Source organism: Magnolia sinica, chromosome 13 (genome assembly GCF_029962835.1).
Source record: "Magnolia sinica isolate HGM2019 chromosome 13, MsV1, whole genome shotgun sequence".
Lineage (NCBI taxonomy): Eukaryota > Viridiplantae > Streptophyta > Magnoliopsida > Magnoliales > Magnoliaceae > Magnolia > Magnolia sinica.
Window position 1 is genome coordinate 21,093,971 of NC_080585.1, and position 12,991 is coordinate 21,106,961.

The following is a 12,991-nucleotide window of genomic DNA, read 5'->3' on the forward strand; positions in this document are numbered from 1 at the left end:
TTTTCCCTTTGTTTTTTTTTTTTGGTTTTTTTTTAAAAGAAATTTTTGAGCAGTCCTTAAATTTTTATATGTTGTGTTTATGCAGCAATGCTCCAGCGCACCTAATGTAAGTAATACATTTTCTGCACCGTGCATTTCATTCTGTCTGTGTGGATTACCTGATTATTTGAAAGGTTAGTTTGATCTCCAGAATCACATGGTGGGTCCTATCTGATAAACGTTTTGCAAGCTTATCTAGACCATCCAGTGTGTCTGTGAATGTGTGGCAGAACTGATTGTTGATGTGGCCTCCAGATCATTCACACAGTGTGTCCCACCTAATAAACGGCTCGGATATCCTACTAATTAAGATTTTGGTAGTGCCTGAGGCTCCCATATTGGTGGAACAGTGAATCCACTCGTGAAGTGGTGGGCCTCACTCATGAAATGATGGGCGTTCATGTACGTCCCATGTCCAAACCAGTATTCAATGAGATAGTCTGGCCCAACAGATTCTTGGGCCTGGCCTGCTTTAACCTGGGCGTAATCAAAGGCTATCATTAAGGGGCTGGGCTTATGTTACTTTTTAAAGTAGAGGTGGGCATCGACTCGAGTTGGACCAGATTAGGTCCAACTCAACTCAATCCTGTTTTTGTAAGTACTTAACTCGAACTTGATCCGATTTGAGACCAAGTCCAACAGGGTCGACTCAATTCGAACCGATTTCTTACTGGCCTGACTTGATCTAAATCGATTCCTTATTGGCCTAACCCGAACCGAGTTCAACTCGGTCAAGGAGACCAAGTCAGACTGAGTTGAGTATGATTCGAATCAAGTTAGGTATGATTCAGTAGCTAATCCGTGTCCATCCCAATCCAGGTATGCCACAACCAAGGCCCTGAACCACGGCGGGAACTCAAAAATACGCAAATATATATATATATATATATATATATATATATATATATATATATAACCTACTCGATGAATGGACGAGGATGACTAGTGATTATGTAACCTACTCAATGAATGGAAGAGGATGACCAGTGAAAATAGAGTGTTGGGTTACTGAGTGGCCTATATTCCGATCAAGTTCGGTGCGACGCCAGCTCGAGTAGAGTTAGGGTTCGGTAGATGAAGGGTGAAGGTAAAACTTTTTTAAAATAAAATAATAATAATAAATAATAAATGACTTAATACTATCCAATTCCAGACTGGATTAGATCAAATCAAATCAAGTTGATACATGACCTGAACTTGACTCGGTTGGGCATTGGATTCGAGTAGGTTTACTCGATCCAACTCGACCCTGGCTTTCAGTTCGGGTCGTCGGATCCGACGAATCAAGTCGAATCCTGCCACCTCTACTTTAAGAACTCGCTGACATGGCAAGGCCCGACTAGAGTTTCAAGGATATTTTGTGATATATAATGGGTGGTGGGGCATGAATAACGAATGGCCTGGATCTTGTACAAAATCTTATAGCCGAGCTCAGGCTCGAGCCGTGAATAATCAAACAGGCTCCGATGGGCCTATTTGTTTTGCCTTGACATTTGATCTGACGTGCCATTCCTTACAAATGGGGCCATGTTTTCATTAATCCAGACTGTTGATCTTAAAGTGTTACAGATCTATTTTCCTTTTTTAGGGACTGCTGTTCTATCTTTTCCTAACCGTCTAGTTCCTGGACCATCAAATCCACATAAAGTGTCTTGGGATCTTGAATTGCAACAACGTCGTCTTGAGGGGTCTGAATTTCGTCAACAGCCCCGGGAAGCACATTAGCATATACGGTTGTACTACGGTCCACATAGCTCAGCTGTTCATCACGGTCCCTAAAGAGAACCCTAACACGGACGGTATCTACGTGGAAACTTTGCAGCACATGCAGATCCTCAGCTCTAACATCAGAACAGATAACTTTTCATTTCTACCCTTCCTCTTTGGACATAATCACCAAAATAACTTATGGTTGAACTGAATTTTTATTATATTTCCGTGGGCTTATTTATATGTCTTATAGGTGATGACTGCACTGAAATTGGTAGCGGCGTTACTGACCTTAACATCAACCAAATCAATTGTGGGCCTGGACATGGAATAAGGTTTGAACCACTACCCTTTAATGAGAGATGCCAAGGAGGCTCCGCCCTTCTGCCCCACCTTCTGATGATCTCGTCCGTTGATATAGAGAGGGTTGCTGACAGTTTCATGGCTAAGATGGATCAGAAAAGGCACGATCGACGATAGAAATGATGTGGACCATCGGACATTAAATCAGGCGTATCTCGCAATCCAAAATGAGTTATCGGAAATAAAATATATGATTTTGGGGTAAAATGAGCTACTTTAGCCACATGCAAGACGGATTTGCAAAATACCACTAGATCGATGGTCATTTCTGCATTTTAGTTCCGTTTTTACTATAAATAGTAAGTTTTAGTTTGATTATAACTCTTCATGGGGTAGAATGAGCTACTTTAGCTACATGCAAGCCAGATTTGCGAAATACCATCAGATAGACGGTCATTTCTGTATTTTAATTCCATTTTCACTATAAATAGTAAGTTTTAGTTTGATTATAACTCTCCCATGTTAGGCTTTAGGAGTTGTGAGCTACGCACAAGGTGAAAAGAGCTTAGAATAATTAGGAGAACAGCTTGGTGAAGCCAAACAGGACACTTATTATTTTTGGCCGAAAACCTTGTGTACCAGTAGACATGAGTCTATGAATAATAAGTTTACTATTTATAGTAAGTTGTGAATTTTAGGAATTTTAGTTATAGTTTGATTCCAATGTCTCTCTAGCTTAGTATCATATTTAAAGGGTTGTTTACTATTTATAGTAAGTTGTGAATTTTAAAAGTTTTTAGTTATAGTTTGATTCTAATGTCTTTCCCATATTGCTTAATATCCTATTTAAAGGGTTGTGAAATTGTTTATTTAATTCATCTATCAAATTAAGGAATTTATTAGAATTTATTTCTATTTTCTTATTTTCTTTTTTCGTTAATTCACAAAGTCTCTCTTAGGAGTCTAGAGAAGTTCCTATTGAGGAATAGGGTGCTCTACCTCACGTCCTCCCCTGCGCCATCCGTTCATCTAGAAAATATTAGAGTAGATGTGTTTGGTGTTAAAAATCTAGATCTCACTGGCCATGCAAAAGTGTCTTAGAAACAACGGTTCGGAAAGCATTTTTTTTTTCTTATCTCATGTTTGTATGGACAGTGAGGAATTAGATTGAGACTTTTGCCCGATGGCCCATGAAGAGTGGGGCTTTTATATGAATGGTCTGGATCTTCGGAAGTGCGGAGCAGATTGGACGAAACTCCATGGCGTTTCTCATGCATGCGTTGGATGTGATGATTGTGTACTGTCCTTACTTTTGGGATAGGACATGCTCAAAGTAGGTACTATCCTGAGTGGCCTAGATCTTTGACACGTATGCAATTCAACGCAGGAACTAAGCCCCGCATGGGAACTGTGTTTTATCAAAACACCGTTATTTATACGTGGGTGGACCGTGGGGAATCCCTATCTCTGGAACCCCAACTTCTTTTTTTTCTTCTTTTTTTTTAATGCATCTGGAACCCCATCTTCAAGTTCAAAACACAACACCTTACACGTATCGTACGGCACACGTGAGAATTTGACCCGTTTAATGGTTGCTTCCCACCGTGGCTAATGCTCCTAAGCCCAAAATTCCGGTTGGTCCATTCATCTGGTGGGCCATACATGAATGCGGAAATGGTTGGTTGGAAGATGTGATCCATTGTTCTAAATTCAGCATGCATGTGTTGCCCACCTGATGAGTGGGCCTGATTGATTTCTAGCGTAGGGATCATGCACTAAGGGGACCCTCTGATGGAAATACTGGATTCTCCACACGTGTGCCAGGTCAGCATGGTTAGAGCATGATTTTGTTTCTTGAAGATGGGATGTTTAAAAATAACGGTCTACAAATGCATGTATGTCAATCAGTGGAAAGGTGCTAATCACCTTCATCACTATTCATTAATTTTCTTTAGCATCGGAAGCTTAGGACGCAGTGGTTCTCAGGCATCCGTTTCACAAATTCATGTCTTGAACTGCAAATTCTTCCAGACCATGATGAACGGAGCAAGGATCAAGACATGGCAAGTAAATAATGTCAATGAGAAAGATGAGGCTTCGTGGCAGGGATGATAATGTGCCGGGCTAGCCTGGCTAAGATGGGGTTAGCCTATCCCAACCTTGGCCCTTTTCAAAAGATCAACAGCTTAAAATAAATTCAATTTAAGAATTTTTATTGGGTATTTTTAATTCAATTTAAGAATTTTTATGAATCCTGCTATCTAATTATAAACATGACCTGGATCAAAGGTGTTTATATACAACACATTCATATTAAATGGGAACTACTCACAGGTATTTTTAAACTATGTTCTTTTTGTATGATAGTGACTCATTTGATGATTGTACCATGATAATTAACTTGACTAGCTAGCCATTCATGCTTGGCCTTAGACCAGCCTGGCACAGATAACAGGCCTACATTTCAAGCCAAGGGCCCTCAGGCTGAGTATAGGTAGGGTTGTTGATGGGCTTGGTTGGCACTTAAGGCTTTCATGCCCCACCTTGCACAGTCATGTCACTCGAATCCAGATTTTCTGCTTGCCATAAAAAGAAAATCCATGTTTGTTGCAATTTGATTGGCCATATCATCACACACGGCATTTATTAATGCAACGGTGCTGATAAGGTCAATAAGAATATAAGAAAACAGGAATTTTCTGTTTATTACAAGTAGATGATTTGGATTCCTACCATTCTACTTCACTGGAGCATAGGCCGCGGATCACGATCAAATACATGAACATGCATATTAATAGGTTTCGGCCCAGTTGGGTGCACCGAGTTTGAGCGCATCATATCTCCCAACGAGGACGCCGTGTGCATCCAAAATAGTATTCCTGAATCCGACTTTGGGAAGCGTGTTGGAATTCCCGCCCACCTCCTTGTGTGTCGATTTCTGCATTCTTTTAATTCTTCTTGTATTGTAATACTTGCAGGGAGGATCTGGTTTTGCAAGAGAGATCACGTTTCAGCAACCTAACTTCACTGACGTCGACCATGTTATGGTCATAGATCAGTACTACGGTAACGGTGCCCACGGCCGCCCGAATAAGGTTAGACTCTCATTTTTCTCCTTGCGTTACCATACATAATCACAACCAATGGTTTAGCAGGTTCCACCATGGATGACCCTTGGCGCCCAACGTCCCACAATTGAACTATCTGGCGCAAACAAATGGTGAAACAAAATAGCCATAAGTTCATGTACACAATGAGATGGCTAGGATTGTTGTGGGACCCACCAAATCGTGAGGTTCCACAGGGTGTTTGGTCCATGGAATTGAATGGTATTGAATTGTATCATATGGGATTAACATCATTATTGCACAATGATTGCATGTCTAGAAATACCAAGGGACCAAATTCACAACGGATGTCGTTCATTGTACACATATATAATCATTTGTAAACGGTGTATATAGATGGATAGCATGCATCAATGTGTGGCCCAAATGTGCAGTGGATTTCAAAATCCACGGAAATCCGGCATGGGGCCAATTGCAATTCCATGGGACTAAATGCAATTCCATCCCACCTAATCCCAACCTTTCCCATCCTCTCCAAATGCAGGCTGAAATTGTAGGGGACCAAATCCCACCTAATCCCATCTAATACCATGCGACAAACACAAGGTAGTCCCGTGTACTTGGTAGGACTTGGTTATTGAGAAGGTAACTTTCTAACTTATTAACGAATTCCCTTTTCTTCTCTTTTTTCTTTGAACTTTATTCAATCAATGGCAAAGACGAACAGTGTCCAAGTGAGCAATGTAAAATTCATCGGTCTGCATGGATCCGCCAACCATAATTTTCAATAGCATCGGAAGCTTAGGACACAGCGGTTCTCAGGCAGCCGTCGATAAAGTCCATGTCTCTAACTGCCAATTCTTCCAGACCATGAACGGAGCAAGGATCAAGACATGGCAGGTAAATAATGTCAAGGAGAGAGATGAGGTTGGGTGGTAGGGATGGCAATGAGCCAGGATAGCCTAGTTGGGTGGGGTCTTAGCATTATCCCAACTTGGCTTGGCTGTATGAGATATATTTAAATGATAAAGTTTGAAATAGTCCAATTTATAATTTTATTTAAATAAATAAATAAATAAAATCGCAACCGCTGACAGACCTAATTTGAAGGGGCAAGCCCTAGCCTTGTACAATCATACCACGTAGCCATTGCTACCCTACTTCACTGGGACAGAGGACATGGGACACAGGCCATTAGAATACATGAAGATGCAGATTTCCGACATTCGCCAGAGTTGGGTGCACCAAGTTTTGGTGCTACATATCTCCCAACAAGGACCCTAGATGCGTCTTAAAATAGTATTCCTGAATCCCATTTTGGGTAGTGTGTTGGAATTCCCGCCCACCACTTTCAAGTGTTGATATCTATACCATCTTTTAATTCCAACTCGCATTGTAATATTCGCAGAGATGGTCTGGTCTTGCTAGAGATATCACGTTTCAGGAACTCACCTTCACTGCAGTCGACCGAGCTATAGTCATTGATCAATACTAATGTAATGGCGCCCACAACTGCCCAAATTCGGTTAGACTCTTTTATTTTTATTTTTATTTTCCTTTTAATATATAATCACAATCATTGGTTTAGTGGGTCCCACCGTGGATGGACCATGATACCCAATGTCTGACCAATTCGACTATCTGGCAAGCTGCCCTCTGGCTTGCAAATGAATGTTGAAACAAAATGGCCAGATGTTCATTATCCACAATGAGATGGCTAGGATTGATGTGGGACCCACCAGATCAAGCAACCATTTGTATTAATTTTCTAACTAATTGATGTTTTTTATTTATTTATTTATTTTATTTTTTGGGTTGTTGAACGTTATTCAATAAAATGGCAAAGACGAAGGCTGTCCAAGTGAGCAATGTACAATTCATCGGCATGCATGGATCAACCACCTCTGATGTGCCCATCACCCTTGCATGTAGTCAAACCGTTGGCTGCACGGGCATTTCACTAGATAATGTTCGACTAGCACCAACGACTCCTGGAAAGAGTATCACCTCATATTGCCTCAATGTCCATGGGACCGCTAGAGCTCCTGTCGTCCCGGGTGTCCCATGCCTCACCTAGCCTTATCATCATTATACTCTCTACTCTTCTTTCTCTGTGATCACCGTCCATTTATTGTTTACTGGGATTTCAATTTCATTAAATTGCAAAGAAAATAATGCTTTTATAAGAATATTAAAACTCTTTCTTTCTATGGAGGATTTTTGGAGGTTGAATAGGAATAAATCTCCCTCAACTTATCACAGGGTTGATGTTTGATCTCCCGCCCCATGAACTGAATTAAAATGTTAGGAAACAACGGGACTTTAACCTCAGAGCTGATGTGATGCAGGTCCATCTCCATGCTGGGGTGGGGTGGCCCATCAGGTGGAGCCTGTGAGAGGCAGGATGGCCACGGGGTGGGTCCCACTGTGGGACCCATGAGATGCGGGATAGCCCATGGGGAGGTCTCAGTCGGATTGACTGGGAGAGACCGGATATTCCCTGCATCATGATGTGTTCCATTTGAGTAATTGTAACTGCATTTTGGGCTGATGAGAAAAAGACAGAAGCGTCAACAGACGGCACAGATTCATTGCTGGTATCCAAATCTCCACCATACTTATCAGGCATTCTTTAAAAGCAAAGAATTTACTCAACAATTTTATGAGATGTGGAGTCATAGGATAATCATACATAGGCTCAAGCCGGACGTCAGATATCCACTTTTGCCACAATCTGGGCTGTCTTTATGCATGATAGTATGACAAAAATTGCCCTCGAAACCCCAAATGGGCCACCTGGCTCAGCTTCTGAAGAACATATGCACGAGCCACCAGCCTAACTGTTAAAAGACTTGAATTTTAGGACCAGGAGTGGTCTTCATTCCTAGCATTCCTGACTAAATCAGGCCAGAGCCAGCCCATTGACAGCCCTGTTCGCATGGATGAGTCCATCTCATCCTTTTCATGACCCTTCTTGGATTGGTTAAGCAACCAGCAAGACTAGGTTAAGAACGCTTCTCCTCTAAGTTCCATGTTAGAAAAATTGGTATACTTTTTTTTTGGGGGGGTCCATCTCATCCTCTTGATGCTGCCTCATGGACCCATCTTGGATTGGTCAAGTAACGGATTGGATGAAGCAGCCATGGGCCATATATGTACCAAAACTCACACCAACTGCACTATCCTATCCCTTGGATTGGATGAATTTTCCGAAAAACAAAAAGAAAAGAATATGTAGAAAGGGACACTTTCATGCGTTGGGGTGAAGCAACCATGGGCTTGCTGATTGGTCCAAAAGGTCCATTATGCATGAACTAAAATACCACCGCAGCCCTTGCTCAGATAGTCACTCTGGCATTAGGTAGCAACCTCTGGATTGATCCAGTCAAAACCATGGTTAGCAAAATTCCATTCTGAATTCCTTTTTTTTTTAAAACAAAGAAAAGCCATACATAATTGGTTAAATGTCTAAAACTCTATATATTTCAGAACCCAGGAAATATAAAAAAAAAAAAAAAAAATTCTCTTAATTTCGAGGGCGAACCGTATTAAACATGCTTTTTTTTTTAAAGGATGATCAACAAAAAGAGATTGGTTGCTGCCTTTGTTTGGCAAAATTAGGTGGTGGAAACAATTGATATGTAACTTGAAAAAATTATGTATTTGATAAAGTGGAAGAACAACATCGGCCCTCTATTTAATTACCCATAAACATTAACGCTCGTGCACATAGGACTTATAACCATTTTGGTTTAAATATTTTTCATTTTGTTTTCTAAGTGAAAAACATGTTAAACCCGAACATTTCATCCAATAGTTTGACATTTCCATTTATATCTCTGAGATTTTGGCCATCTTAGTCAAACTGAATTACACACAAAAATTTCACGTACCAATTTTTTGTCATATGCCATTTCTTGATTGTCATCTACTTGAGCATGGTCATTCCTCTTAAATATTGTCAAGCCAATGCAGCAACAACAACAACAACAACAACAACAGCAACAACAAAAAACAAAAAAACAAAAAAACATTAAAAAAAAAATGTATAAGAACCTCAAACCTTCCAAGCATTGGGACTCATATCCTTGGGAAAACCTGGTGCATTCGATTTTGATTTTGGGACGTCGAGGGCTTGTTTGGAGACCACCAAATAAGTTGTCTTTAACTGTTATGTCGTTACATCACTTCTCTCTCTCTCTCTCTCTCCATCCATATCAAAGGAGGCCCCACACGATGGACTGTCCACACGTCCCCATTAAAAGTGGGCTCATGTAATGGCTGATCCACATCAAAGGTCGCCCCCTAGTTATGGATATCCCACATCCAAAATGGGCGGGTATAATGGACAACCCACTTCAAAAGTGAAGCCCACATGATGGACGGTTCACATCAAAGGTGAGCTCCACATGATGGACAATGGACATTGAATCTCAGCCCCACATGATGGACAGTCCACATCAAAGGTCCGCCCCTAATAATGAATGGCTGACTTCCAAGCCAAGCCCCACATGGTGGGGAACCCAACTTGACAGTGGGGCCCACATGATGGGCAGTCCACATCAAAGGTGGGTTACACATGATGGGCAATTAATCAGGGTGAGCCACACATAGATGGTCCACATCAAGGTGGGCCCCACATGAAGGATGGCACACATTGAGGTGGGGCCCACAAGATTGACAGTCCACATCATAGGTGGGCTACACATGATTGGCGGTGGATATTGAAGGTGGGCTCCACATGATGGACAATAACATTGATGGTGGGCCACACATGATGGATGACCAACATCAAAGGCGTACCCTATATAAGGGACGGTGCACCCTATATAAGGGACAGTGCACATTAAAGGTCAGCCCCTAATGATGAATGACGCACATCCAAGGTGGCCCTCCATGATGATGGCCCACATCAAAGATGGGCCCACACAATGAACGCTCCACATGATGACAGTGGATGTGAGGGGGACCACACAGGCTGGAGGAATAGATGCTTATGATGTTGGAAACCAAACATGCTTTCCTACTCTTTGAATGATAAGCACGCATGTTTGGCATGCTGAATAAGTAGAAACCAAGATAAGCTACTTGTGGCGTAAGTAGCTTATCTAAGGTAACGATCCAAACGCCCCCCAAGTGACCCAATCTGCTTGAGAGGAAAATATCTAAACAAGGTTGTGCGTGTAATACAATCACTCCTTTTTTCTTTCTTTCTTTTTTTTTTTTTTCCTTCCAATATCTCAAATTGGAGATTTTTCAAATTCAGGGTTTCTTGCTTTTAGATATATGAATTTTCTGTAGATCTCAATAGTTAATCAAGCAAGACAAAAACTTTTCTCCTTAATTATCAAAGACATCATCCAACATACTGGTTACAATATAATTTACAAATTTTTGGTAAATTTGCTCGTGTTTGTCCCAAATTCAGGCATTTGCATGTATGGCCAGCACATCTATCTAAAAACATATGATCTTTCAATACCTTAAAAGGCCACTTACCACTCATGTTGCATGCAAAGACAACGCCAGCACATCAGAGAACAAGTTTCTCTTCTCATGGAGCCAATTTCTGGATTGTCATCTCCTTGAGCATGCTCACTAGCCTGCGAAACACCTTCAATGTGTGTCCTGTTTTATCCTGCAGAAGTGAAGGACACACATCACACATTATTGAATTACTGAAATCAACTGCAGAAGGGGTTTAAGATCAACAGCGACTGCGCTTGTCCATATTCTGAGCACCCAGGAAAAAGAAGAAGTTCAAAATATTGTTCGAAACCGGTACGTATCACCTGATGTGCACCCATTTCAGTACCCAATGATACGATACACATCACCTTTATTGCAAAATGGACCCTGAAACAACCCAATTCAGGCTAGACTAGTCCAAATCGGTCTGTCCAAATCAGAAGATTCTGAATGATTTGATTTAAATACAAGAGATAATTGGACGAAGGCTGTGTGGGGCCCACCATGATTATGTCTAAAATCCATCTCGTTCATCAAATGTGCACCCGAGTTTGGTGATGATCCCAAAAAAGGGCCAAACAAAAACTCAGGTAGGCCACAACAAAGGGAAAATTAGGGAGAATGCCCACCATAGAAATATATTAAACAAGTTTGGGCCCCCCGTGGTGTGCATATGCAATCCAACCTGTCTATTAGGTGCGACTGACAAGGATAAAGGGTCACCTAAAAGGTCAAGCTGATCAAAACCTTTTTTTTTTTTTTTTTTGAAGATTAGCTGATCAAAAACTTAGGAAGGGCGATACTATAAGTTGGTGGTTTCCAGCATGTCTTTACATTGTTTCCTATGATGTGGCCCACTGAGTTTTGGCATATCCTTTCTATGTGGTGAGGCACAACTGATGCATGGTTTAAATGCCACACACACACAAAAGGTGAAGACTGGTTTCAGCAGTGGCTGATATGGTACACCAAAACCATCTTAATCCTGGCCCAGGAGTCGATTCTTCTGTACCAAGTACCGCATTGACCCCATGACAAAATACAACCATGACCAAGTTTCAGTGGTAATAACTTGCAAAATAAGTGCAATTCCTTTCAAAAATAAAAAACGAAGTGCACTTCTACCTTCCTACTACATGCCAAGTCAATTTTCACAAAAACAAAAAGGGGGGAGAGTACCTATTTTAAAACCATTCTGACAATCACCTACATATTTAGAAAAGCTGCTCACATCAAACAATGCATTTCTTTTTTTTCTTTTTTCTTGTATCACATTTACGAATTTATGCACTTCTAATGTATTTCTATCTACATAGATGCTCCAGAATCACACATCTGCCTTAATTAATAGGAACAAAACGTTTACCATGCATGCGCCATTCAATACTACAGAACCAATGCGACAGAATAATTTGGTGCACGCACTGATAAAGCATACCTCGCCTAGTAGTTCCAGTTGTTCTAAAGTCGGAAGTAGCTTCCCACACAGAGAAGGAAGACCCTCTTGTGAATCTGTCTTAAAGCCATGCATGACAGGTTTCATAGCCACACTGGATTCTGGTATAGCAGGACTGCAGAAAGAAAGTTCAAAAGATATTCTTTTCAGAGCCAGAATGTAAGGCCACTTCCTCTTTCGTGAAATCATTTCAGATAAAATATGAACTTGAAACACTAGTGAAATGTCCTACCCATCTTGAAAATGGATGAGGAGAATGTTAAGCACATGCTCTGCGAGTTGAAGCAAAAGAGTAATAAGCTGATCCCTATTACCAGCTACCTGGCACATTTCAACCATCGCAATGTACCTCCTGTAAAGCAGATAAACCCCTTGACATTGCTATATGAAAACAAATAAAATGGAGAAAGCATTGTTGGGCAATAAGAACATATGAACGGGCATGGCAAAGAATCAGTAAGAGAAGGAACACAATGCATGCCAAATGCATATGTTCCAAAAAATAACATAAATAAATAAAACCTGAACATTAAGATCCAGAAGCACCACTATTTTCTCTTATCGATATAAAGACCATAAAATAGAGTTAGTGTGAAGCTCCAGCAGAGAAGACTTGAAAGAATGAAAACCAGAACATAATTATACCATGATCTTGAACACTTCCAAGGGTTGCTTGATGCAAGACACATGATTTAATACTAGCTTGCAACGTGGAGATTATGAAAGAGTCCATAAAGTAATTCAATTAACAAAAGATGCTAACCCACCAAGTAATTAAGAGTAAACAATAAGAAATAAAATCTGATTTAACCTAAATCACATGCCCGCATTCTAAGAAATCACATAAATCAATTAAAACTAGGCCCAATGGAATGATAAAACTTCCGATTTAGGATAGGCACGTTCCACACTTGAGGGACATATTTGTAAGTTTTATGATTAGAGT

General features: G+C 40.7%; 1 protein-coding gene across 1 annotated transcript in view; it reads right to left on the reverse strand.

Annotated features, from left to right (window-relative positions):
* Positions 1 to 10,431: 10,431 nt before the first annotated feature.
* The window catches only part of LOC131223170 (nuclear pore complex protein NUP205), a 72,630-nt gene continuing 70,070 nt past the window's right edge, over positions 10,432 to 12,991 (reverse strand). Inside the window, exons 43-45 of the mRNA XM_058218483.1 lie at positions 12,278 to 12,397; positions 12,028 to 12,160; positions 10,432 to 10,758 (exon numbers count right to left, since the gene is read on the reverse strand). Of these exons, the coding sequence (XP_058074466.1) occupies positions 10,675 to 10,758; positions 12,028 to 12,160; positions 12,278 to 12,397 (337 nt within the window). The 3' untranslated portion in view covers positions 10,432 to 10,674. The remainder of the gene's footprint in view (positions 10,759 to 12,027; positions 12,161 to 12,277; positions 12,398 to 12,991) is intronic.